Here is a 24,280-nt window from a genome sequence, read left to right on the forward strand (position 1 = left end):
TTTAAAATAAAAAATTTGTTTTTTTTAGATAATTTTAATATATAATGTGAAAAATAATTTTTTAAAACTAAAAATATTATTTTAATGTATTTCAAGTAAAAGTTAAACTTTATATCTATATAAAAGAAAAAAAGCTTTCCATTTACCCATTAATATTTGGGAACGCGGTGAAAACCATGTTTCACAAAAATTATAAAAAAATAATTTTGTTTTATATATTTTGAAGTATTTTGATGCGCTGATCTCAAAAATAATTTTTAAAAATAAAAAAAATTCATTTTAATATATTTCGGTATAAAAAATACTTTTAAACAACCGCAACATATATATATATATATATATATATATATATATATATATATATATATATATATATATATATATATCCAACCTCAAAACATTAAAGGCATTTAGATTTTTCTACAAGAAAAGGTTCTCTGAAACATTATTAGCACGAGGGTACTTTCATTCTATTTGTCAGAGTTGTTTCAATCTCACCATATAAATTTGGTCTATATCAATTAATTCCTCCAAGTACTTTCATTATTTTTTAACTAGTTATTTATTTTTGTGCTTTAAAAATATTTTTTAAAAAATATTTTTTTATTTCAAATTAATATATTTTTATTTTTGTTAATTATTTTTATATGTTGATATCAAAAATAATTTTTAAAAAATAAAAAAATATATTATTTTGATATATTTCTGAGTGAAAAGCACTTTAAAAAGCAACCGCAACCATACACCCAAACAGACATCCCACGTGTTAGACCAAAAAACAATTTTAATGTAAAACAAGAATATACAGCTAATGTCTTTTCTAAAAAGATTAATTAAATTTACTATTTATTGGTAGAATATAAATAATCAATAATTTTTTCTCTTCTTTTTTATTTTATGCCGATTTCTCTATGCTTTCTTAAACACTAGGATTTAAATATGAATAAAATGAATGTTTGGACACAACATATAACCTTTAAACCAAAAGGGAATAAAATAAAAATTGAGAAGAATCTTTCCAAAAAGGTGCTGGATGAACAGTGTTGGGTTAAAAAAATATTGATGCCACCAGAACTGGATTCTTACAGCAAGTTACCCTCTCTTTTTTTCAATTTATCTGTGTTTAATCTATTATTATTAATTTAGTTTTTACTATCATTATTATTAATTATGCATTTTCTAATGCTTCTAATCCTCCCACAAGTCAGAAGGCATTATATAATTGATGATCAATGATTAATGAAACTTTCATTGTCTTTCCACAGCCAAGCAGTTTAAAATCTTCGTGGGGTGGTGGAACCTGGAAACCGAGCGACAACTCCGTGAACGGTACGAGAATATTGCCCTAATTCTACACCCTTCAATGTTTTAAGATGACATTCCAGTTAAACGGAAAAACATTTCTGAGACTGCTACAGTTTTCATGCAATGGCCGCAGGGAATCCAAATTCTTGGTTGGATCGATGCCTTTCATGAGGTATAACAACGTGCTAATTCGCACTACAAGACCGGAACTTCCTCGGAGCCATGAACAATGGCCTACGAGAAGCACACACTGCTTGTTTGACGAGCATGGTAATTAAATTTAAATAATGGCAACCTGACCAAATCCTAAATAAATAAACTCAAGAAAAGTAGTGTCCCAACACAACAAAGAAAACTGTCATTCGTATTTCATGGTACAACAAGTTAGATTACTGGCCCGGCTGACATGTGACAACTGTCGGGCACAGACTCACTGTTAGCTTATCTAATATGAGCTAAGCAAGTGAAAATACTACAAGCTAAAACAAATGGAGCCAAGGATATGGTTGCACTTTACAATTTTCAATAATAACAAGAATCTTCCTTTCCTAGGGTACTCTAACAACAATCCACATGCCCCAATCAACTTAGTATTGAAAACAAAAATTTCGAGGCAGGGCTTCTACCTAGCTAAGTCAATAATCATCATTTGGGATCTACACACTACAGTCTACAATGACCAGGATCAAGACCACACTTTGTGATTCTCCCATTTTCTACAGACATGGTGCAGGAACTGTCCGTAAAGAGTTTGGTTGATGAATCACAGACCTGTTTGTAATTTCCTCCTTTCCAGGCTCTGGAGGTTGGGTTGATGAGCATGAATCCAAAACATGGCCCCTCTCCTCCAAGATGAACCTAGTTTGTGGCCTCCTATTTGAAAATGTTCAACGGCAAAGAGAATTCTGATAAGAGGATTCGGGAGCATACAAATCATTGAAAATCGATGAGAAAGCATCTGCATTGCATGCATCAGCATAATCTATAGTACTGAAAGAGTCTCTGGTGCTCTCGGTTGTGAAAGAAGCCTCGTCAGAGCTTGTAAAAAGGGACCGATCACTTGATGTAGCATCAGAGAAATCCATCACCTGAGTGGTATTTTTGTTTGCACTGCTCCTTGGAATGCCATTAGCATAGCTGGCAAGGCTAGAACCGTTTTCTGGTTTGACATCCAATGAAGCTTCTGGGCCAACAAAGTGGCTGCTGCATTTGCTCTGTCCTTGTCTTGAAGGTTTCTGAGTTCTTGACATGCAGTGTCTCAAAGTTAATGGAACTTGTTGCCTGCTGGCTTTCTCGCAAATTGCCTTTTGAGGGCGAGGACAGGACCTAAGAAATAAACACTTACAAGAAGTTGAGGGAAGTACAGACAAACGTAAACATTAACTAACAGTAGCATTCCTGAAAAGAAGAGACCAAGTAATTGTAGTCAATTTCAACCCCAATGTTTACCTCGTGTAAAACAAAATGTATGCTCCTTCCAACATCACCTGGCTCATCGATACTGGATGAACCTGTTATGAGAGCATGATCCAAATCATTGAAATCCCAATTCATCAATATAGAATATCAGGGAAACAATTAAAACATCAGAATTTTAAAATACAGTTGATCTTGTTATTTAATATCCATATGATGGGCAACCACGTAAGAGGGAAAAAGAAGAACAGAAAGAGAGATGAGAGAGGTAACTTGTGGTGATCTCACGAAACTATGGAGAGCACTTTCATGAATTTCATCAGCTATGTAGAGCTGTACATAAATATGCAGAAAAAAGTTTATCCTTTGGAAGGTACGGTTATAAACCTGAGATGCTAATAACAAAAAACAATTGAAGATTGTTTTTTTCACTGGGGATTAATTAGAAGATAGACAAATAGCAGTTCTAATTTCTGGCCATATTGGACATGATAGGAGTACAACCAGTCCAGAATATCATGTCTATAAAATGCCATCTTAGTCTTAAAGCTGTATATTGTATGGTCACATCCTGACTGTAGAGTGAATATTATAAGATTGTAGTTTAAACATCTCCATCTTCTGTTTTCTCCACTTTCCAAACTAAGCCAACTCTATCTCAAAGTTGGTTAGCAGATGAAACCAAGGTAAATAAGTTAAATATGACATGTGAAACCTAAGGCCACTGAATTATAAGGTTTCACCCTTTCCAGAAAACAATATGCAACAAAGCATAAATATTTCGAGAGAGAGAGATGAACAATCCAATTACTATAGAAATGAACTGAAATAAAGAAATGGGTGTACCTCAGTGTCATCTATCCTGAACCAGCTCCCTTGCAAATCTTTTACATATGCCACGTAATGTCCAGAAAAAGAGGCATTCAGTGTATCCAAATGCACCACAACAGCATAAAGCATGTAAAGAGGAGGGACATCACCAGTTCCAGTCATAAATGGGATCATATCCAGCATGTCAGGAAAAGTGATGCATTTGTTTATTTTCCCATATTTTCCCTCCTGGTGAAGCAAAACCAACAATCCGAGAATCAAAACAATTAAAACCATCCATCCAAAAGAATATAAAATGTAAATATCCCAGAAAGGATATCAAAACCTACACAGTTAGAAACATTTAATTTGGTAAATTGCTACCTAAAAAAATTAAGTGATGAAACATCATGCCACGACTCAAAATTAATATAGTGAACTTAACGCTAAAGGCAGGCACCCTTATATAATTCCTGCAAGTTGATTGGACATATGACAAGAAAGTAATTGTACTGAAATATGCAAGCAAACCTGGAATCTCTTCAAAACAATTGTCAGGATGTTTGGTGCCTCATGTATGCTCAACTGCTTCCTAGCTCGGACATATGCAGCACACCTTTTCATCAAAATATTTTCAGAGCCATTAAGTAACTTGATTTTTACTTCCAAACCTAAAACACTAATACATACCATGGCAGTGATCACACACAAAATAAAAAAGGAAAGGAAAGGAAAAAAAGAAAGGAAAGGAAAGGAAAAGAAAAGGAAATAAGTTATCCAACCTTCCACATCTATACATGTTTTCTCCATCTAGTTCTTCAGGGGTTGTAAACTGAGTCAATGCATCTTCAAGTGACTTAACCCAACCAAATATCTCTAGTGTAAGATCCATAATATTCTCATATCTTTCTGACTCATGATGACATCTCAGGCATTTGACCTAGTAGCAAACATTTAAACTCTTCATGTTTGTTGTGTAGGATAAGTCTTTAACTAAAATGACAGAAATGAGGATGCACAAAAAAGAAATAAACATATTTGCAGTGAAACAAAAAGACAGTTCAAAGAACCAAAGAAGCAACACCTTCGACCTAAGACGCCCACCAAAAGTATGCTGTATGAAAGTTGTTTCCTGCAATCTGGGATCAACCTTGTCTTCACCACCCAGTTTCTCCAAGCATATGGATTGCATTGATGCAATCAGAAGCCTGGATGAAGAGCACGCATAAATAGGAGGAAAGAATTATGAAGCAAAGTGGGACTAGCATCTCCAATATGAAATTTGAAACCAAGATAAAAACATCGCTAGTGAATCTTTAGAAGACCTTAAGAACTCATGTGCATCTTCTTGACTTCCATCGCCAATCTGATGATTAATGTTTCGCATATGCAGTAGGATTCTACTGGGAGACAGAGGGCCCCCACATTCTCTTAACATCATTACATGCTGCTCAAGTTCACACATGAGACACCAATCTATCTCACAACCTAACAAGCATATGCAGATATGAAAATTAGAAATATCAGAGAAAATTACTACTGTACTTTTTAAATACCCACACAACAGGAAAAATGAGAAAGAAGAATACAGGCTCTTGAATGTGATCTATGAAGCAAGAAGACGATCAGAGGTTTTGTGCAGGTTAAACATTGGAGGACAGCATTGGCATAGCAACTGCAAAATAGAAAATGTGAGTAATAGAAAAGGCACAAGAAAATAATCAGCTTGTTACATTCAGAAATAAGAGCCTAGCTTGTTATAAATTTATATAAACTTGCTCCTTTTATACTTGAACTTACAATCACAAAAGGTAAATAAACTTTTGGTTAGTCTCGTCACAAGTACATGTAAGCCTTCATCAATTAACAGTAACTGCCTAGCATATAAATGTCAATATTCAAACATAAGATTTACAATACAGGCATTCACCCATGTAAAAGTTGACTGCTCACAATCTATGTGCAGTAAAATTCAAACTAGCAGCTAGTTTATATTTCAGTTTATGATCGGCAGCATGGTAAATTGACATTCTCTTCATTTTGCTTTAGCTCACAAAAACCATTGCACACATCTTTATTTTGCATTAGAGAAACATCCATTCATACCTGTTTCCACAATTTACAAGTCCTCTAGGTGTTAAGTCGATAACTTCACAATTGAAGATGTTCACAAATTCTTCATAAGGGAACAGCATCTGAGATGAAATGATATGATAACACGAAGAAATATTCCATTATGACTGACTTCATAGCCGTGTCAAATAACCAAAACACAAAAAAGGACAGCGCAAACTGAACTCTCAAAAGCTTAAATAGAACTCAAAACTAACCCTTAATTTTTTGTGAGTAGCATTAACCTCTGTTATATCTTGAGTAGCAAGTTTTGACGACTTCCTTAAATCCATCATCTTCATAATACCAATGCTTGTAACCCCATTGGTTCCTGCTGCAGGGTTTGCATTGCGCATTCTTGCAACTTCTGCATCACAGGTATACATTTAAAAGAAGTTCAGAGAATAACTCATATATTGGGTAAGGTGATCCATTAAACCTACTTGAATCATCTGTAAGTTGTCCTTTTCCATCTATTTTAAAATAGGATTGGTCTCCAGAGAATTTCATCTTTGATTTTGATGATTTCAAAGATTTGTTTCCCATGGGATGCAATGCAGTATTAGCTTTCACATTTCCATTTGTAACTGGTGTTTCATAAGAACATTTTGGTCCTGCCATTTCACCATCAACAGATGCTTCCGCATTAGAGAAATCTACTACATTAAAAACAAAGTTTGTTCCAATTTCACGTGCATTTATCCCATATTTTCCTGCATTCAATGAGCTTGAGGACCCACAGTACATTTCTTTGTTTGATTTGCATGAAACTTGCTTGTCTGGACTTCTTCTGTGTAGCATAGCTTCTTGAGAGGTAACAGTTGCAGGACAATTACCAGCAGCACAAGCACCAGTGCTTGTTAAAGGATGGACATTATTATCTGAAAGACCAGTATCCATTGCAGGCTGCTTGCTATTATACCCCAAGGAAAATAAGTCCAAGCCATCATTGATTGATAACTTCTCAGGGATGGATTCATCACATGAGGTAGCCATAGGAGATGAGCATGAACTTGTAGTTTCCAACCGTTGGCACTCTTCCTTGTGGGCTTGTCTCCAATGAATTATTTGACACTTTCCAGAACTGCATGAGGGTTTATGATGAAAATTAACAAACTTGAAACTTGGTTCAGTAAGTTATGGTTCATATCTACAAGTAGGAAATGTGCATCACATGCATTACTTTGGTTCCCCAGCTCCATGGTTGATGCTAAACAGACTATAAGAGACACATCAATTTGGGGTGGGGGAGTCAAAAGAAAATTTGGGGTGGGGGGTCAAAAGAAAAAACAAGAAATCATGTTTGCAAGTTTATTAACATGATCTGCGCAAAATTGCAACAAGAAATTAACAACTAAAACTTGTTTTATATCTGAAAAAGACCCTTGCATACATACAGCAGAAATTTTGTGTAAAGTTTCCCATAGAATTAAACCCTATGCTTGCTTGTCTGAGGAAGGGCAACAGTTTCTTACATGGTCAACAGTGCAGGGAGTGAACATGATTTAATGGTATTTTGACCTGCACTTTGGGTATGTGGAGGGAAAGAATGTGATCAAGTTGAATCAGAGATTTTACCTAGTGAAACTGGTCTGTTATTTGCCTTTCACTCCTGAAGCCAAGGATTTATTAGCCTATAGATTCATTTCTCCAGATAGAAGACAGAAAACAGACAGATGAATACGAAGAAAAAAAATCAGTGCAACAAACCAGGTTTGTAGCTTTGATGCTTTTGTGATTACTGGTAAACTCAGAAAACCTTCAGATGAATTCTCTACATTTGGCTCTTTGTTTCATTTACTTCAATAAATTAACGAAAAAATAAAACCTCCAAAGCTTTGAAAAGAAGCATTTGGTACTCAATCACAGGACCTGGATGGTTTTGAAACTGACATATTCTATGAGCAATGCAAATACTTGTCTACAATTACAGAAATCTTATGACAGACATTATTTAGACCATCCACGGTCAAGATCTTGCCTTTCTAATTGCTTTCTAAACAGTGGAGTTTCTTTGTGCAAATTTAAGGAAATACAGATAGTATGACAAATATTTCCTTATTGTGGCCAGGGCAGACAGAAACAGGATAGTTTAGTACAAGTAAGAAATAAACACATTTATCTAGAGAAAAAGGTCAAGTAAAGTACCAATATCTAACAGACTTGCATCTGGAGCAGCGGGTTGTAGCTGGACTAAAGCATCTAGCACAAACATGAATTCCATTCTTTGAAGTAGACATAGGAGGAATGATACAAGCAGTAGCCATTACTTCTGCTCTAAAAGCTTCTTCAGCAGCCAGTTGAGCAAGCAAACTTATCCTCTCTCTCTTCTTTGCAGACTCACTCCATTTCCCAAGCAAAATGTAAGCAACCAGAGGAAGCACGACCAAGACAAGAAACAGGACAGGTATATCAGCTCCCCTTGGTTCAAGCATGTCCCCGCCAGAATATTCATATCCAAACTCCTCCCAAAATCACTACCCACAATAAGTCCCTTTGATCTACATAAGCGAAGCTAAATCAACACCCAAAGCCAAAAATAAGAAAATCATCCTCCGCCATTCAACCTGCCAAAATTTTCAAGCCGTGAATCCTCACAACTCAACATGGCATTACAAATAGGTAAGCACATTCTCCATTTTCCCTCGGAGTCAAACATAGATAACCGAACACATATTAATAGCAAGAGTTCAATCTCAAATTAGTACTTTCAATGCGCAAACTAGTACTAAATCAGAAGAGAAGCAAGAAATCTACTTTCCCCCCTTAACAGAATACAACAAAATGGAAACATTTTTTAAAATTTGCATAAACTATTCAAAAAATAATAACTAGAAAGTGTCAGTGGCAATATGCCAACTAGTACCATCTTTAGAAATCTGATACTTTGGTTCACAAGGTCCCTTCAAACCCAGGAGTCAGTAAACACTCGCATTACACAAAATATAAACCCTCAATCAAATGAAGACTGGCATGACCCATTTCTATGTAGACCCCCAAAAGGAAAAATAATTGTAATCCAATAATAATAAAATAAATAAATTGAGAAAACCCCCCCATCTCCAATTTCACATTTCTACACAATCTATTAACAAAGAAAAAAAAAAACCACAAAGTCCAACATTTTAGAAGCAAGAACCTTTAAAACAACCTCAGAAAACAATACTTAATGTTGTTTGAGACAAATGAGCAAAGAAATCCTACACATTAGTTCACTTATGTTCTCAGATTAAATTAAAGAACAAGAAAGGTACAACATGGTTAAACCATGACAAATAAAACAATAAACGAAAAAAGATGTTTTCACAAATCCACAAATACGTACATGCCTACCTCAAGTCATGAAGCAAAAAAAAAGAAAAACGGAAAGAAATCTTAAAGCCCACAAAAGAAACAACAGTTTCACTTCTTTCTTCTCCTTCTCCTTCTCCTTCTCTTCAAAAAGATTCCTTGATTCCTCATATAGAAAAACTAAGCACGCAGTACCATACAAAACTGCACCAAATTCTCTAGCTTCACGCTTTCTTTCTTTCTACCCTCTCATTCACTTTTCAACATTTAGGGTTTTCTTCTATATCTTATCACTCACTCAAAAACTATACACCCTAGTCAGTGCCCCAACACGTGGCAGATGCCCATTTTGTAGTTCTACATAGGGATGGTGAGAAGACCATCTGATTGAGTATAAACCGTTGGATATTCTGAATTTTGGGGTGTGCTTTTAGACAGGGGGTGGTCTTGGAAAGATAGCACATGTTCTTCCCAATAATTTTCACTCGAGCCACGTGTACGTGTGGGATCGATCGTGAAGGATAAGTTGTGTGTTGGGCAGAGAAGAATTTTGTAATTCAGTTAATAATAAAGAAAGAAGAAAAAAGAAAAGTTAGTACAATTACAGTGTGTGAAATGCATAAAGTTATGGTAAAGCGAAAAGTAATTTAAGTTTTGAACAGTGTCGTTCTGAGTGTTCAGACGACAGAGCCCATGAAATGAATGTGAGATGCAATTATGTTTCGGGCTGTTTACTATCGAAATTGGGGTTTAAAATGTTTTTTAAAAAATATATTAAAATAATATTTTTTTTATTTTTTAAAATTAATACATCAAAATAATCTAAAATCATAAAAAAAAAAATAATGTCTAGGAAACGGTCTCCCACTCGTTTTTTGACCTGCGTTTCGCAATATATGGGGCTTGATTTTTTTTTCAAAAAAAATTAAGATTATCTTTGTCAATAAAAAAAAAGTTATAAATGTTTAATGATGACTAAATATAAATTTAGAAAAGTCTAGAGATAGATATTTAATATTGTAATACAGTTTATTAATCTAATTGTATTTAATACTTTATTTATTTTATTTAATTAAATGATAATAGAAATAGACACACATTAAATTGATTAAATAAAATTAAAGAAAAAAAATCTCGCAAATTTGCACTTATTAAAAATACTATCCAAAAATAAATATTTTTTTATTTTTAAAAATAAAGTTCAATCATATAAACATATAAAATATTATATGTGAATTATAAAACTTTATTCAAAATTTAAATACATACAAAATACTTAAAAAAACAACCATCATTTAAAAAAACATATGTAAAAAAAAGAAGCATGACTTTTTTTTAAAAAAAAAGCCAAATTTACTTAAGAAAACAAAAAAAGAAAGAGAGAAAGAGACTAGGTATCACTAAACTTGGTAAGTCAGGCCAACTCTTGGCCCATTTAGGAGGGCCCAAGTGCGGGCCTATTTTTTTTAAGATGTAATTTGGATAGACGACATGTTGTATGTCCCTATGTTTTTTGAAAAAAAAAATAAGTCAGATAACGCATCATTTGTTAAGGCACATGACATGTCACCTGACTTAACCCAGATATTGGCTACTATAAAGATCGAAAAATTAGGGTTGAATTTTTTTTATCCAAAAATTTATTTTTCAATCCATTTTTAACCCAAAGTACCTAGAAAATACCCTAGAAACCTTAATAAATCCATTTATGACCTTAAAAAACCCAAAAAACCATCCAAAAACCCGAAATTAACCTGAAACCAAAAATCTTCCCAAGCTCAAATCTTTTTTTAAGGCACTTTCAAGATAAAACAAAACACCTAACTTGAACTTCTCTCATCAAATGGAATTATTTAATACAAAAATTGAATGTTTTAGTGGCCCGAATTGGTGCCAACGATAATTTTCTCTCTCTACCGTTGAAATTAAAGGATCTCTCTCTCTCTTGTCTCTCAAACTAGGGATTAAAAACTAACAAAATTGAAATTTTATACCAAAATTAAATTGAGAAAATATTGAGGGGTTGAGTTTGTATAATTTGTAAAGTTTGAGGACTAAATTAAACTTTTTTATGTGAACTTTAAAATTATCACCTATTTGTGGCGTCTTTTTATATTCCAGTCTCTTGCATTTCAATTTTGTCTTTAATCAACAAATTTAATTCAATTGTCCTCAAATTTGGCCAAAAAATAATGTAATCGCGTAAAAAAAAAGTTTGAGAACCAAATTGAAAAAAAAAAACAAATTTGAATAGTGGATCTACAATAAAATGTGAGATGGTTAATAATGCATATGTGTATACTGTTTTGGCCACACCTTTTAGATTTTTATTACTACTCTACTACATTCTTTTTTCTTATTACAGTATTGAATCAATAACATAATATACATTGGCTTCTTTTCTTCACTAACTTATATAAAATTGGCTTCTATACTCTCTTTTTTCATATTTACTCCCTAAAATTTTTGTATAATCAAATTTGATCCCTTAAATTTAAGTGTTTTTATAAACCAAGAGTTTATGGGATTTATGGATGACAATATAAATGGTTTTAGAAAATAGTGTTTTATAAGCCAAAATCAACCCATCATACCAACACAGTCTAAGCAAGAGCAAAGGAAAAAATTCAAATGATGACAAATAAGAATTAAAAACGAACTAATCTTCTAAATAACAAAAAGAGTGTTAGCAAGGGTGATGAGAATACAAAATGTCATATTTTTTTCTCCCTTAATTTTTAGTCTTTTATACTCATTTACTTACTAAATATACTCATTATTCTTCTACTTTGATTTACGATGCAAATAAAGCCACTAAATGAAAAATAACACTCGTCAGGCCATTTTGGACAGTTTTAACATCACTTGATAATCTAGGCATAACAAACTCATCTGAGCTTAGATTTAGATTATTTAAAATGCTATGGAACACTAAGAAAAAGTTATACAACTTTTATATTTTGAGTTTTGAGAGATATTGATTGCATCGAGATTGAAATTGGGCATACAATCAATGTATTTGTATTGCCAACGTGTTGAAACGTTATTTGGCTTGCTAATCTAATACATAGACCTGATGTGATTTATTTTCAAAAGCTTCCAGATTTGGTACATGAATTCCAGCTGAAAATATCACTTTCCTAGTTATATTAGGAAACTACTTTATTATTTAATATTTTCATTACTTAGTCAAATTTGGTTGTTATTATTTAAGATAATATTTAGATATTTGAGGGCCTTCTAATATGGTGAACAAACTTTAAAAAGAAAGAAAATCAACAAACTAGGGACATCTCTTTCTCCTTTTTTCCCTAACAACTACTTTAGGTTTTCATCATGGTCTTGCATAGTTGAATTTTTATAATTAGTTAAAAAAGATAAAAGCCTTGGAAACAATAAGACTATGGGATCTGATTTGTTTTTATTGTTCAATTTACACTTTGAGTAATGGATATTATTATGTGTATATTTTCATAATTGTCTCATTTAATTACTAGAAGGTCTACTAGTGTATTATTCATCGCAATCTGTTGATAATATCAAATCGGTAATTATTTTATCCCTTTAATTTGTGAAGCTACTAAGTTTTAATGATTTGCTTTGTTATAAACTATTAAATCTTAGAAAGAATATTCAACTAAATTAAATGCAAACACTTGTGCTTATGTTGTTTAGTCTTATCGATCTCTTTAATTCTCAAAGTTGCTTATTAGATTATACTTTCAGTGCTTGTCTTAGGTTATTTAGTAGTTGGGATTAATTAGATCACTTGTTTCTAATTATTTACAATTAAGAAGAGACATGAAAATAATTATAATGGTGAAAATTCAAAGTGTGAATTGATATATACTTGCATCGATAATAAATTGTAAAATTCTAATGGTAGATGTTGACTTAAACCAGTGTTTGTTCTTCTTGTTAATTTCTATCCTTTAATTAGAATTATTCCCTAGTTTTTTTTCTTGTAATTGTTTTTGTTATACTTAGACCCCCTCATCCTTGTTCACGTAGCATAAAACCAAGCTAGATACTCTTTGTGAAAACGATTCTTACTTGCACCACTACATGTATTTTTAAGAGCTTTGGTTTTATATTTGGTTGCCTACGATAGTACACCAAAGGGTCAAGGCATGAAAACAATAATTAGTACCTAATTATTGCTATTATAATCCTTTTAAAATGACCAAATACATCCATGAAACCAATCTAGCTAAATCAATGAAACATTCCATACTATCTTAAAAGAAAAGGGTTAACCTCAACACCAACCCCATCATCTAAATCATTAAATTAATCATTGATGAATTTTATTTTATATATACGCTTGACACTTCCCTTAGGTCATTGTTAGTGGTTGATTGTGTTTGCTTAAGTCAAATGCATGTTATTTATGATTAAGAATATGAAAAATAGTAAATGGAACAATGTTGAAATGTGTTTTTGGTTGTTATAGGTAGTATAGACTTTGCTTACTATTTCGCTCATGATTTTCTGTTTCTTATTGTTTTAATGGTTCAAACAAGTTGTGTTGAGCATGCTTAAGCTATGGTTGCTAAGTTTAGGTTATTTCCTAGCTTCTTAATGCTTGTTTTTGGGTTAAACTTTTACTCGGCAGTTCTAGGTTTTTCTAGGTTTCTAGGTTGATATTCATTGGATGAACATTGCTTTAGGTCCTTGATTTCTATGTCTTTTAGATCAATTGTCGGGTCTTATACGTATTTTAACTTGTTGATCATTAATTTAGGATCTTAAGGGTTTAAAAGCACCGAAATCATGACATTTGATCTTCAGTTCTTTCATTTTCTTCTTCACAAAAAAATCCAATAATTATGATATTAGGTTGATTATCGTGTTAATCTAACCCCATAATCTTGTTTGAATGTTGTTTTTACATGTCTTAGTGCCTTCAATTTGACATGATCTAGTCTGAAACGAGATTTAAGTTGTTGGGTTCTTCAACGTGTTCTTCATGAATTTCCAGCAAAAACCTTTTGTTAGATCTTCATTTGCTTTGTTTTTGTCTCTGGATTATATTTATAGGTTTAGTCCTCGAGCTAGGAAGACTTGCACTGTAAGATACTAACCTAATATTAAAAATACTTGCTTTTCTTTTAAAAAAAATACAGACAAATCAAACAAATTCCATATACAAAATATACAAATATATGTTTTATTTGTGTGCATATAATCAAATTCTAAAAGTTTTTTCATGCATATTTTATATAAAAAAAATAAAAATTGCATTTTTATCATGCTTTGAAAAAAATACAATATTGAGTATCACAACCAGTTTATGATTATCCATTAGAATTATACCAAAATCTCAAACATACCATAAAAATTAATATATTTAATTAATATTTGGGGTATGAATTTTACAATGTAATGTATATTTCCAGTATTAAATGAATTAATAAAGATAAATTCTAGGAATTAGTTGTAGACTTTAATATTTGGGGTATAAAATTACATTGTAAAGTATATCCCCATGTATTAAAGATACAAAGTAGAAATAAATACAACATTGCAATTTAGGCTTTAGAATGATTAGATTTTAGCATGATAAGACAGAGACCTCTTTACTAAAGAGGATATGTTTTGAACCTTAGACAGATCAACGAATAGAAACATAACTTAGAAAACACAATCGATCAATAATGTAGTTTACCATAGGTAGGGTGCACTAGGGGTAATGCGTCTTCCCTATGCATAACTAATCCCTTTACTCAGACTCTAGCAGACCAATAGGTTTTTTTTATTCATAATAGATTTTGAGCTTGGGTTTTGGTTTACTGTAAAATAATTTATTGTTTTATAAAATAATTATTTTTTGTCAATTCATTTTGTTTGGTAAGCCCAAGAATTAACAGCTTGAATAATGGCCTTTTACTATTCAAAAATTTGATTTTCTAAGTAAAAATATCTAGTTTTTAAGGCAACAGTTGTAAGGTTTTTCATCTATTTATGATAGGTAATTAGGAAAACTGACGAGAGTTAATTTTGGTAATTCTTTATTATTCATTGTTCTAAAAATTAGTATAAAAAAGGTTTAATGAGAGATGTTTTGTGCACCTTTATAACATTTTATTTGTCTTCTCCTACAATCTTTTCCAATTGATTTTGCCTCTAGTTTTTTCCTCTTTTCCCCTCTGTTCTAGAGCTCAGGTTCTTATCCTTTGTAGAGATATTTTGAGTATTGTTCTCATGACATCTTGAACCTTGTTTAAAAGCACAATTAAAAAAAGGTGATGTTGTTGAAATCTCGGGAGATTAATTGCAATCATTCCATTTGCATCAAGAAATGATCAATAAAGCTTTAAGAATAAAAGGTATATTCTTGATAAAAATATATTTTTATCTAAATCTGATTCTAAGTGCTTTAACAATTAAGTATCTTACATCTACATTGCCTTTAGCTTAGTATAATAATTGTTTTTTTATATGTGTTAGTATGCATGCTGAGATCTTAGTTTGATTCAAGTGTTACCTTAAAATATTCAAATGTATGCTTAATATAGATATTAGATTTTGTTTTTAAATTTTAATGCAAGAATATATATTTTTACCTTGTTATATAAAATTTTAAATAATAAAAGCTACGTAATTGAAACCTTTAAATTATCACTAACAATAATTTCCACTTCTATAAATGAACTTGAAATTTTATTTTCAAGGAAAATTTTGGCATGGTTTTGAAAATTTTGAACTTGGGTGTTATGCCAAAAGATATTAGTAATGACATTATTACACTAATATCAAAGGTTAACGGAGAGGATAAATTTTCTTAAATGAGACCTTTTAGCCTTGTCAATGGTTTATATAAAATCATTACTAAGGTTCTCATTTAATTTGAAGAATGTAATGCATGAAGTAATTGATGATATTTAGTTATATTTCATTGTAAAAAGATAAATTCTACATTGTGCTCTTATTAGGAATAAGATATTACATAGCATGAAGATATAAAAAATCACTAGCTTCATTTTAAAAATTGACTTTCATAAAATGTTTAATTCAGTTTTATAGGATTTTATGATGGAGATAATGAGATACATAGGGTTTAGTCAATCATGGTAGTGTTGGATGACAATGCATTAGTACTTCTAAGATATCAGTCTTGATCAATGGCTATATTACAATAGAATTTGCAATGGAAAGGGGTATGAGGCTGCAAATAGTGGAATTTTCTCAAAGGAGTTACCTTGAGAAGTGATATGACACTTTCTCATTTGTAATATGTTGATGGCATGGTAATTTTTATCCCAATAGATAAGGATGTTAAAAGAATTTTGAGGTTATTTTAATTATGTTATGGTTTGAAAGTAAATTCTTACAAAAATTCACATAGTAGTCTAAATGTTGATTTTGAACTATTGTGTGAAAGTAGCTCATGTTCTGAAATGAAAGTTAGGTTTCTGCCTTTTAAGTATTTAGGTATTCCATTGGATGAGAGTCTGAAACAATTTTTTACTTGGAATCCATTTTTCTAAAAGATAGCCTTTTTAACTTGGAATGGAAAATGCTTTCTTTAGATGGAAGAATATGTTTACTTAAATTAGCTTTATCAAGTCTACCTCTCTATTATCTCTCCATTCATAAACTACAAAAGAGTATTTCATATAAATGATGTAGTAGAAAAGGATGTAATTGAAAATAAAATTCAACTAAAAAAATGAGTCGCGTCAACTTGAGTTAATTTGCCAAACTTAGGTCATAAGACTAGGATAACCCCATAGAAAGCAAATCAAAACAAATTATGAAGCTCAATTCTCAATCAACTTAATGTTGAAAGATGAAATTGAAAAAAAATGATTAAAAAAAGAACACAAAATACCACCCAAGTCAACTTGATTCAACCATCCAAACTCATGACCAGGGTGATAAAATTGAGATAACCTCATAGAACACAAATTAAAAAAAAAAAAAAAAAACAAATTATAAAGCTTAACATAAGTTGAAATTCAATCTCCAGCAAATAAAATATTGAAGGGCAAAAACTAAGAACAAATATAATTCAAAAAATGACAAAAACAATTTGATCCGAGCCCACTCGAGTCAATATGCAAAATCTCTGACCTAGTCATGATACTAGAGTGACCGCGTTTGAAAGCAAGTTGAATAAAATCATTAAGCTCAATTATCGAACAACTTAATGCTGAAGGACAACTAAAAAAATTAAAGCATCAGGAAAAAAAATGAGTCAACTTGGGTTAATTTGCAAACCTCATGACTAGGGATATAAGATCGAAATAACCCAGTAGAAAGGAAAGGCAAAAAAGGTGTGAAGACCAGTTTCTAATAAATTAAATGTTAAAGGATTAAATAGAAATAAACCAATTTTAAAAAAAAAACTAAAAAATAAAAGTCAACCTATATTAAGTTTTGAAATTGGTGACACTTGTCATAATCCCATAAAAGACAAACCATAAAAAATAATAAATCAATGCTTTAAAAAAAGGTGAAAAAAAACATTAGTTTTAAAAAATGGAAAAAAACTAAACAAATTCTAGCAAACCTCCTAAACCTAATCTCAGCTCTAAACCTCCCAACCGCTAAAATCCAAGTCTACATGAAAAAAGCTAAGAAATTGAAGCCAAGTCTCCAATTAAATAAATATTGAACGTGTGTTTGGTATTGTGGTAGTTTTTGTGGTTGTGGTTTGAAAAAAAATTGTTTTACAAAAAGTTCTTTTAATTGAGGTTGGTTTGATATTTATATATGTTTGGTTAAAACTGTAATTGAAATTGAGGTTGAACAAAAAGTTGTTTAATGTGTTTGGTTAAAAGAATGCTTTTTAAATTGAGGTTATAAAATAATTAATTAATATATATATTGATAGTTTTTAATTTAAATATTGTAGATTTAACTATTGTTATTACATCATGAAATAAATAATATTTATATCAAATATTTTTTATTGTTCCATTAAACTATCTATAATTTCATCACGTACGAAATCCATCCGATAAGGACTACAGTTTCCTTGGTTTCTTAAGCGCGTAACAACATCAGGTAAAATATCATCAGGAACAAAATTGGGATTGCGGTCAAATTCTGCAAATGCTACGTCATCAAGCGACCCCCTTCTAATTTTTTTGAATAAAACACAATTAAAAATAAAAATAAAAATTGAATTTTTTTAACTGAGTTTAGAACCCGGTTCAATGCATTTAGCTTTGGACCGGACTCGATCCGATAGGAATAGTGGCCTAAACAGTGGAGAGTGACTCCACTATTCACGTGAACAATGAAGTTTCACTCTCTAGTATCCGCAGAATGCGGAAAAGCAGCTCTCAGCTGCTTACTTTCCACAAACATGCAGTTTAAATAAATTTTATATGGATGTCATGTTAACAGTAAAATATGTTTTAACATTATCAAACATTGTGTGGTTTGTTTTAAAAGCAAAAATTGTCGCGTAAACAAACGGACACTAATAAAGGCAATATTTGATGGCATGATGACCCTTCACGTGTCCGTGTACTAATATTATATTAAAAAAAATCACGATGAAAAAACCATTGTCATGTTTATTATATACGTCTCCAAGGACATAAAATTAATTTAACTATTTAAAAAAAAACTGAAAAGACAAAAGGCTGTTACATCTTGGCAGGTGGCCGCTTGATGAAGATTGTACAAATAAATCATATTATTTTATTTAGCTGCCACTAAGGTCATCGTGTTTCACTGGCTTTTCTCTGGGGATGGATCCTGTCTTTTGGTTTTTGTTTGTTCCTCCTAACTCTTTCGGGAATGTTTGGAAATACAGCTGCGGCTGTATTTTTAAAAAAATTAAATTTTTTTAATTAAAATTTAATATAGTTTGTACGTTTTAGATCGTTTTGATGTGCTGATGTCAAAAATAACTTTTAAAAAATAAAAAAACATCATTGACATATATTTTGACACGAAAAGTTATTTAAAAAACACTCACAACCACACTGTCAAACACGCTCTTCAGCCATGTCCGGGCGGAGATTTTCTTAAGCGGTTGGTGGCTCTACCCTATTGTGCTAGTTTAAGCTCCTAACTTTATGTTTTGTCTGCAGAGTGCTATTTTACATGCCATTATTTGTGTGGAAAAAACTATATTCTATGCTCATTAACCAATAATTCTGCATCATAGAAGGGTTACCTATCTATAATTTTTGAGGCATTAATAGGTGAGCTTAAAAACATCTTAAACTAAAGAGTTGATTGTTATTTAATCCTTGTACGTTAAGGAAAAAAAACAAACTAATTCCTGTAATATTAAAATTAAATAATCTATCTCTTAACTAATATTGTTATTAGGGGTGATCATTTTCAGTTCGATTCGGTTTTTATATAAAAAAAATAACCAAATTGATATTAAAAAAACCGAAACCGGTTCAAACCGACCGATTTCAGTTAGGTTCTGTTCGGTTTTTAGGACAAAAACCGGTTCAAACCGGTTTGGCTCAGTTTTTTCTGGTGTGGCTCGGTTTTGGCTTGATTTTTTCGGTTTTGGCTCGATTTTTCGGCTTGGATCGGTTTGGCTCGGTTTTTTCTGGTTTTTTCGGTTTCAGATTTATAAAATCGAACAAAACCGGTCAGTTTTTTTAAAATTTTAATCGATTTAATCGTTTTTTTTCATGATTCGGTTTTTTCAGTTATTTTTTCGGTTTTCTCAGTTTAATCGGTTTTTCGGTTTTTTGCTCACCCCTAATTGGCATGCTTAATTTAATATTAGTTTATTTCAAATATATTTTTCTTTTATCTCAAACTTTCCATCATGTCTACTAGGTTTTAACCTTTCGTATTAAAAAAATCAAAATAAAATGAAAAAGAATATGGAATGGACGAAAAAGAGTAAATTATATATGAATATAAGAGAATGGGGATTGAATAATATTTTATTAAAAAAAGAGGACTAATTTACTATTTTTGCTAAGAAATAGGGACTAAGTTATAATTAACTCTAGCATAAATCATTTATCAATTAGTGCTTTTTTGAATTTGTTATGAAGTGAGTCTAAATTAACGTAAGTTCAATCAATCAGATAATCAAAACAAGACCTTTTAAGGCATGGCTAATTAATGGTGTGGAAATAAAAGAAATATTAAATTGAATAAAGGAGAAGAAAAGGAAAGAATTGATATATAGATAGATAAATAGAAATAAAAATAAAAACAAAAACAATTGAAGAGAAGCCCCATCATGAAATTTGTGGTGGTCTCAATTCTTAAACAAATCGAAGCAAGTTCACGTAGCCTCCACGAACCAGAAAGCCAACTGTTTATTGTGAACAGTAACATTTTAGTTCCGTTTATTTTCACGTTTTAAAAATATTTTTGAAATAATTTAAATTTTTTTTATTTTCAATTAAATTTTTTAATATTTTTAGATAATTTTGATATGCTAATATATAAAAAAATATTTTAATATATTAAAAAATATACTTTAAAAAAACAAAGGTTACTCAATTTTCAAAAACATAATTCTATCTGATAGTTAACTACTCTTAAACAACGTGGGAAATCAACTGGGTCGAGTCCTTCAAGCCCATCCCTGGCTACAAATCACCAGGCTCATGGCCATAATCTCAGACTGACAAAACTGAGAAGCCATTGGATGAATGTTGTAAATCTCAATCTCTCTCTCTCTCTCTCTCTCTCTGTGGGAGCAAATATTACATGCACCAAGCACGGAGGCTTGTGACCCTGCGGCAGGGATGGACAAAGAAAAAATGTTAGGAAAGGCTAAATTATAAATTAGAGGGGTAAAAAAAAAATTCAGTTATTTTTATTAAAATTATAAATATTTACAAGGGAGGGGTATTTTCTTGCAGGGGCCCCAGCCCTTGCCAGTCCCCCCTCCCTCCGTCACTGCCAGCGGCAGAGGTAAGGTTTCCTTGCCTCTGTTATAGTGTGCATACCTGTTATCCTTGTGGTATTTTATTTATCTACTGGGTTTGTAGGGTGTTCAGTGGGTCTAGGGATTAGTAAAGTAGGGTAAAAAAAATATCAACTGGTCCGGACACCCGGGTTACCAAAAATATATATATATATATATATATATTACATGCACCAAGAAATAATCTTAAATAAATATCAACTTCAAATAGAATTTTGATCCAACTTGGCATGTATATATATATATATATATATATATATATATATATATATATATATATATATATATATAATTTCTCTATATTTGATTCCATACCATATAATATATATCAGCCAAGTGAGACTAATAGTAAAGTCGGGTCAAAAAAATCATTATGCATTTTTTGAACGACATAAAAAATAACAAAAAATAGCTGATCAATTCATATTCCTTATAATTGTTTTCATATCTCCTTGCGTATTTAATTGCATTTATCTATAATATTCTCCCTTTTTCATAAACATTACTAGATAATTTGCGGCATTTCACTGCGGATTGAAGGAAAAATTTCTTCAACATAAATGAAATATTCAAGTACCAGGAACTCTTTGACATTTCATTAAACTTATTCTAGTGGACTTCTTATTTGATTTCTTATTTATTTTGAGTTTCAAATAAAATTATATGAAAGTTGTCTTGAGGTGATCTAGTTGACTTAATTAGTCAAAAAATAAAATATATCAATAGAGAAACAAATTACCAAAAAAAAGAAAATCCAAGTACGCAGGTTTAAGGAAAACTTGAATGATTAGTAAAAATATGATTTGACTTTAAATAAATATCTCAAGACGAGTTTTTTTTTAACATTGAGATGGAGATATATTAGGTTGACCCAGGTTAACCCGTCAAACCCGTGACCTAAGTCATGAACTCTATTCAGTTCAATAACATCTTTTTTTTTAATTTAATTATATGATAAACAAAATATAAAGATCAATTCAAAATCAATTAAATATTGAACTATAAAATTGAAAAAAAAAACCAATAAAAACTCAATTTGAAGGATGAAATATGAAAAAAAAAAAAGAGACTAAGCTAGGTGTGCAAACTTGGATGAGAAAAAAAAGGTCGGACACTAGGTCTGAGGTAGGCCCACGTGCCTAGACCATATATAATTTTTTTTATAAAATAAATAAATGATATGTCACCTATTGAGCACCGGTCCAGAATTTAATCACAATTGTGGTGTGAAAAAAAGATTTAGGGTTTTTTAATCTATTTTCCAACTAATTTTCACTCAAAAACACCTATTAAACACTATATAAATCTTCCTAAACCATATAATAATCCCAAAAGACCTTAAAATCACCCAATAAAACAAAAAAACAATAGATTAAAAAATCTCTAAACTGAACCTTATATATTTTTGTAGGCAATATAAATGTTCAACACCACCACCAGCAAACTTCATTGTCAAATGAAACATATTGACACTAAGAACAATGAATTTCTTCATCAAAAAATGGTTCAACCAACAACTTTCTCTTTTAGTTGTTTCAAGTGAGTTTCTCTCTTCTCTTTCTAATATAAGAGCTGAAAATTAAGCAAAATAACTTTTGAAATCAAAATAGAAATTGTAGTAAATTTGAGATTAACTATGTATTTTCTTAATGTTTTACATTTTAGTCCTTTCTCTTTTAATTTTGTATTTTTATGATAATTTAAAACCTAATTTTATATAATTAGATTATAAAAGGATTCCATTGAAATTTTTTAAAAATATTAAAAATAAAAAAATATTTAATTGCTTTAGTGTTCATGAAATCACCTAGGATTTAATCAATGAAAGTCGGAAAATAGCATCTTAAAAATGATTTTACAGTTGATGCTCAATCATGATAATACATAATAATAAAATATCCAATGGAAACTTAACCACGGACCAAGAACATGATAAAATTAATCAAATCATCTGGACACACCAAAACAAATCCTTAAAATACGAACGGTCAATCCTTGAAGAACATAAAAATCCAAACAAAAACATCGACACTTGTAGTGGATGAATGGGAATATATCTACATCAACAACGGTCTCACCTTTTATGAGATTTAAAGCATTTAAAATGTGTTGGACGAGGCAGGCTTTACCAGAGTTTATCCTAATCTGATAAATATATCCTTGGCTGAAAGGAGCTTTACTTTGTGCATGTCGGCTCTCTCCTTTTTACAACTTTCCTACTTGTCATCGTATCGTCTAAAGCCAAAATCTTATTTGCTTTCTTTTTTTTTTTTTTTTTTTTTTTGCGGTCCATATGTTTGGTATTGTGTTTAGAAAGTGTTTTTTTAAAAAATTAAAATAATTTTATTTTTTATTTTGCTTCGAATTGATATTTATTTAATGTTTTTAAATCATTTTGATTCACTGATGTCAAAAATAATTTTTAAAAAAAAAAAAATATTATTTTAATATATTTTGAAATGAAAAACACTTTGAAAAACTACCGCTACCACACTTCCAATCACACTAATAAAGATCTTCATCAGCAGTTTTTCACTGTCGCAGGAGAGGGGCAAAGAGTAATTGGCAACGGTAGTTGATTTTTGAGATCAAATCTTGTTTTTTTAGATTAATATAGGTGTTGGGATCAGTTTATGCGTACTTCAATTAATTTTATCTTTTTTTTAGATTAATATAGATGTTTGGATCAATTTATATATATTTTAATTAATTTTATAAATTCTAAAATTAATATAACATATAATTTTTTAATGATTATAAATATAAAATTTGAACAAGTAAACCTGATTAATTAAAGGATTATATCAAATCCTTTTCGAGTTATGGAGCCAAGCATAAGACTTCTGCTCCTCGTCAACAGCATTTACAAAGTACACAACGTGGCATGCCAATAAACTCAGATATTGTAGAATCCAATGCGGTCAAAGTCTGATCTGTTGACTATAGAGAAAAAAGGGGACAACCTTCCACTGTCCCCATCGTTCTCCATAATCACTTCTTCAGAGAATCTTCGTAGGATCTTTCTCATTTTGTTTTTATGCTTTTGCTAAACAGAACTTAAATGATTTTCAAAAATTCTGAAAAAAATCATAGATCATTTTAAATTATTTGTGAATTCCTCATTTGTTTTTCAATATTTTCATTTAATATTTGGGTTGTAAATTTACATTGTAAGATACTAATCCAATATTAAATATACTTTCTTTTCTTTAAAATTTTAGAAAAATAATAATAAAAAAAATTCTTATAAAAAAATACAAAAATATGTTTTTATCTGTGTGTGTATGACCAACTTCTAAAAAACTTTCATGCATGTTTTTTATAAAAAAAAATTAAAAAAAATTGAATCTTTATCATACTTTGAAAAAATTCAAAAACTAATGGATATCATAATAAATTTGTGATTATCCATTAGAATTTGATTAAAATCTCAAAAACACCATAAAAATCATTTTGTTTAATTATTTT

At 30.8% G+C, this 24,280-nt stretch overlaps 1 protein-coding gene across 4 annotated transcripts; it reads right to left on the minus strand.

The window, feature by feature from the left end:
- Window positions 1–1,635: 1,635 nt before the first annotated feature.
- Window positions 1,636–9,264, minus strand: LOC7483654 (ubiquitin carboxyl-terminal hydrolase 15). 4 transcript variants are annotated; one of them, XM_024581472.2, is made up of 13 exons: window positions 8,977–9,264; window positions 7,792–8,210; window positions 6,087–6,727; window positions 5,862–6,007; window positions 5,638–5,726; window positions 5,121–5,206; window positions 4,857–5,019; window positions 4,616–4,739; window positions 4,314–4,471; window positions 4,063–4,147; window positions 3,568–3,780; window positions 2,755–2,816; window positions 1,636–2,631 (listed from the first exon to the last, which is right to left on the minus strand). In XM_024581472.2, the coding sequence occupies exons 2-13, from the start codon at window positions 8,076–8,078 to the stop codon at window positions 2,193–2,195; spliced, it is 2,493 nt and encodes an 830-aa protein (XP_024437240.2). In that variant the 5' UTR covers window positions 8,079–8,210; window positions 8,977–9,264; the 3' UTR covers window positions 1,636–2,192. The 4 variants fall into 4 exon arrangements, with proteins under 4 accessions (XP_024437240.2, XP_024437239.2, XP_002317364.3 ...); XM_024581471.2 differs by having other exon boundaries at window positions 5,862–6,010; window positions 8,969–9,261; XM_002317328.4 differs by having other exon boundaries at window positions 5,862–6,010; window positions 8,977–9,260.
- Window positions 9,265–24,280: the final 15,016 nt, after the last annotated feature.

This window comes from Populus trichocarpa, chromosome 11 (genome assembly GCF_000002775.5).
Source record: "Populus trichocarpa isolate Nisqually-1 chromosome 11, P.trichocarpa_v4.1, whole genome shotgun sequence".
Lineage (NCBI taxonomy): Eukaryota > Viridiplantae > Streptophyta > Magnoliopsida > Malpighiales > Salicaceae > Populus > Populus trichocarpa.

Excerpts from the sequence above, each read along its gene's own strand:
- LOC7483654 (XM_024581471.2), bottom strand. The coding sequence starts at position 8,078 with ATGCTTGAACCAAGGGGAGCTGATATACCTGTCCTGTTTCTTGTCTTG. Across the intron at positions 4,740-4,856 it reads GATGCACATGAGTTCTTAAG|GCTTCTGATTGCATCAATGC; the intron begins GTCTTCTAAAGA and ends CTCTTCATCCAG. Across the intron at positions 2,632-2,754 it reads TACATTTTGTTTTACACGAG|GTCCTGTCCTCGCCCTCAAA; the intron begins GTAAACATTGGG and ends TTTATTTCTTAG.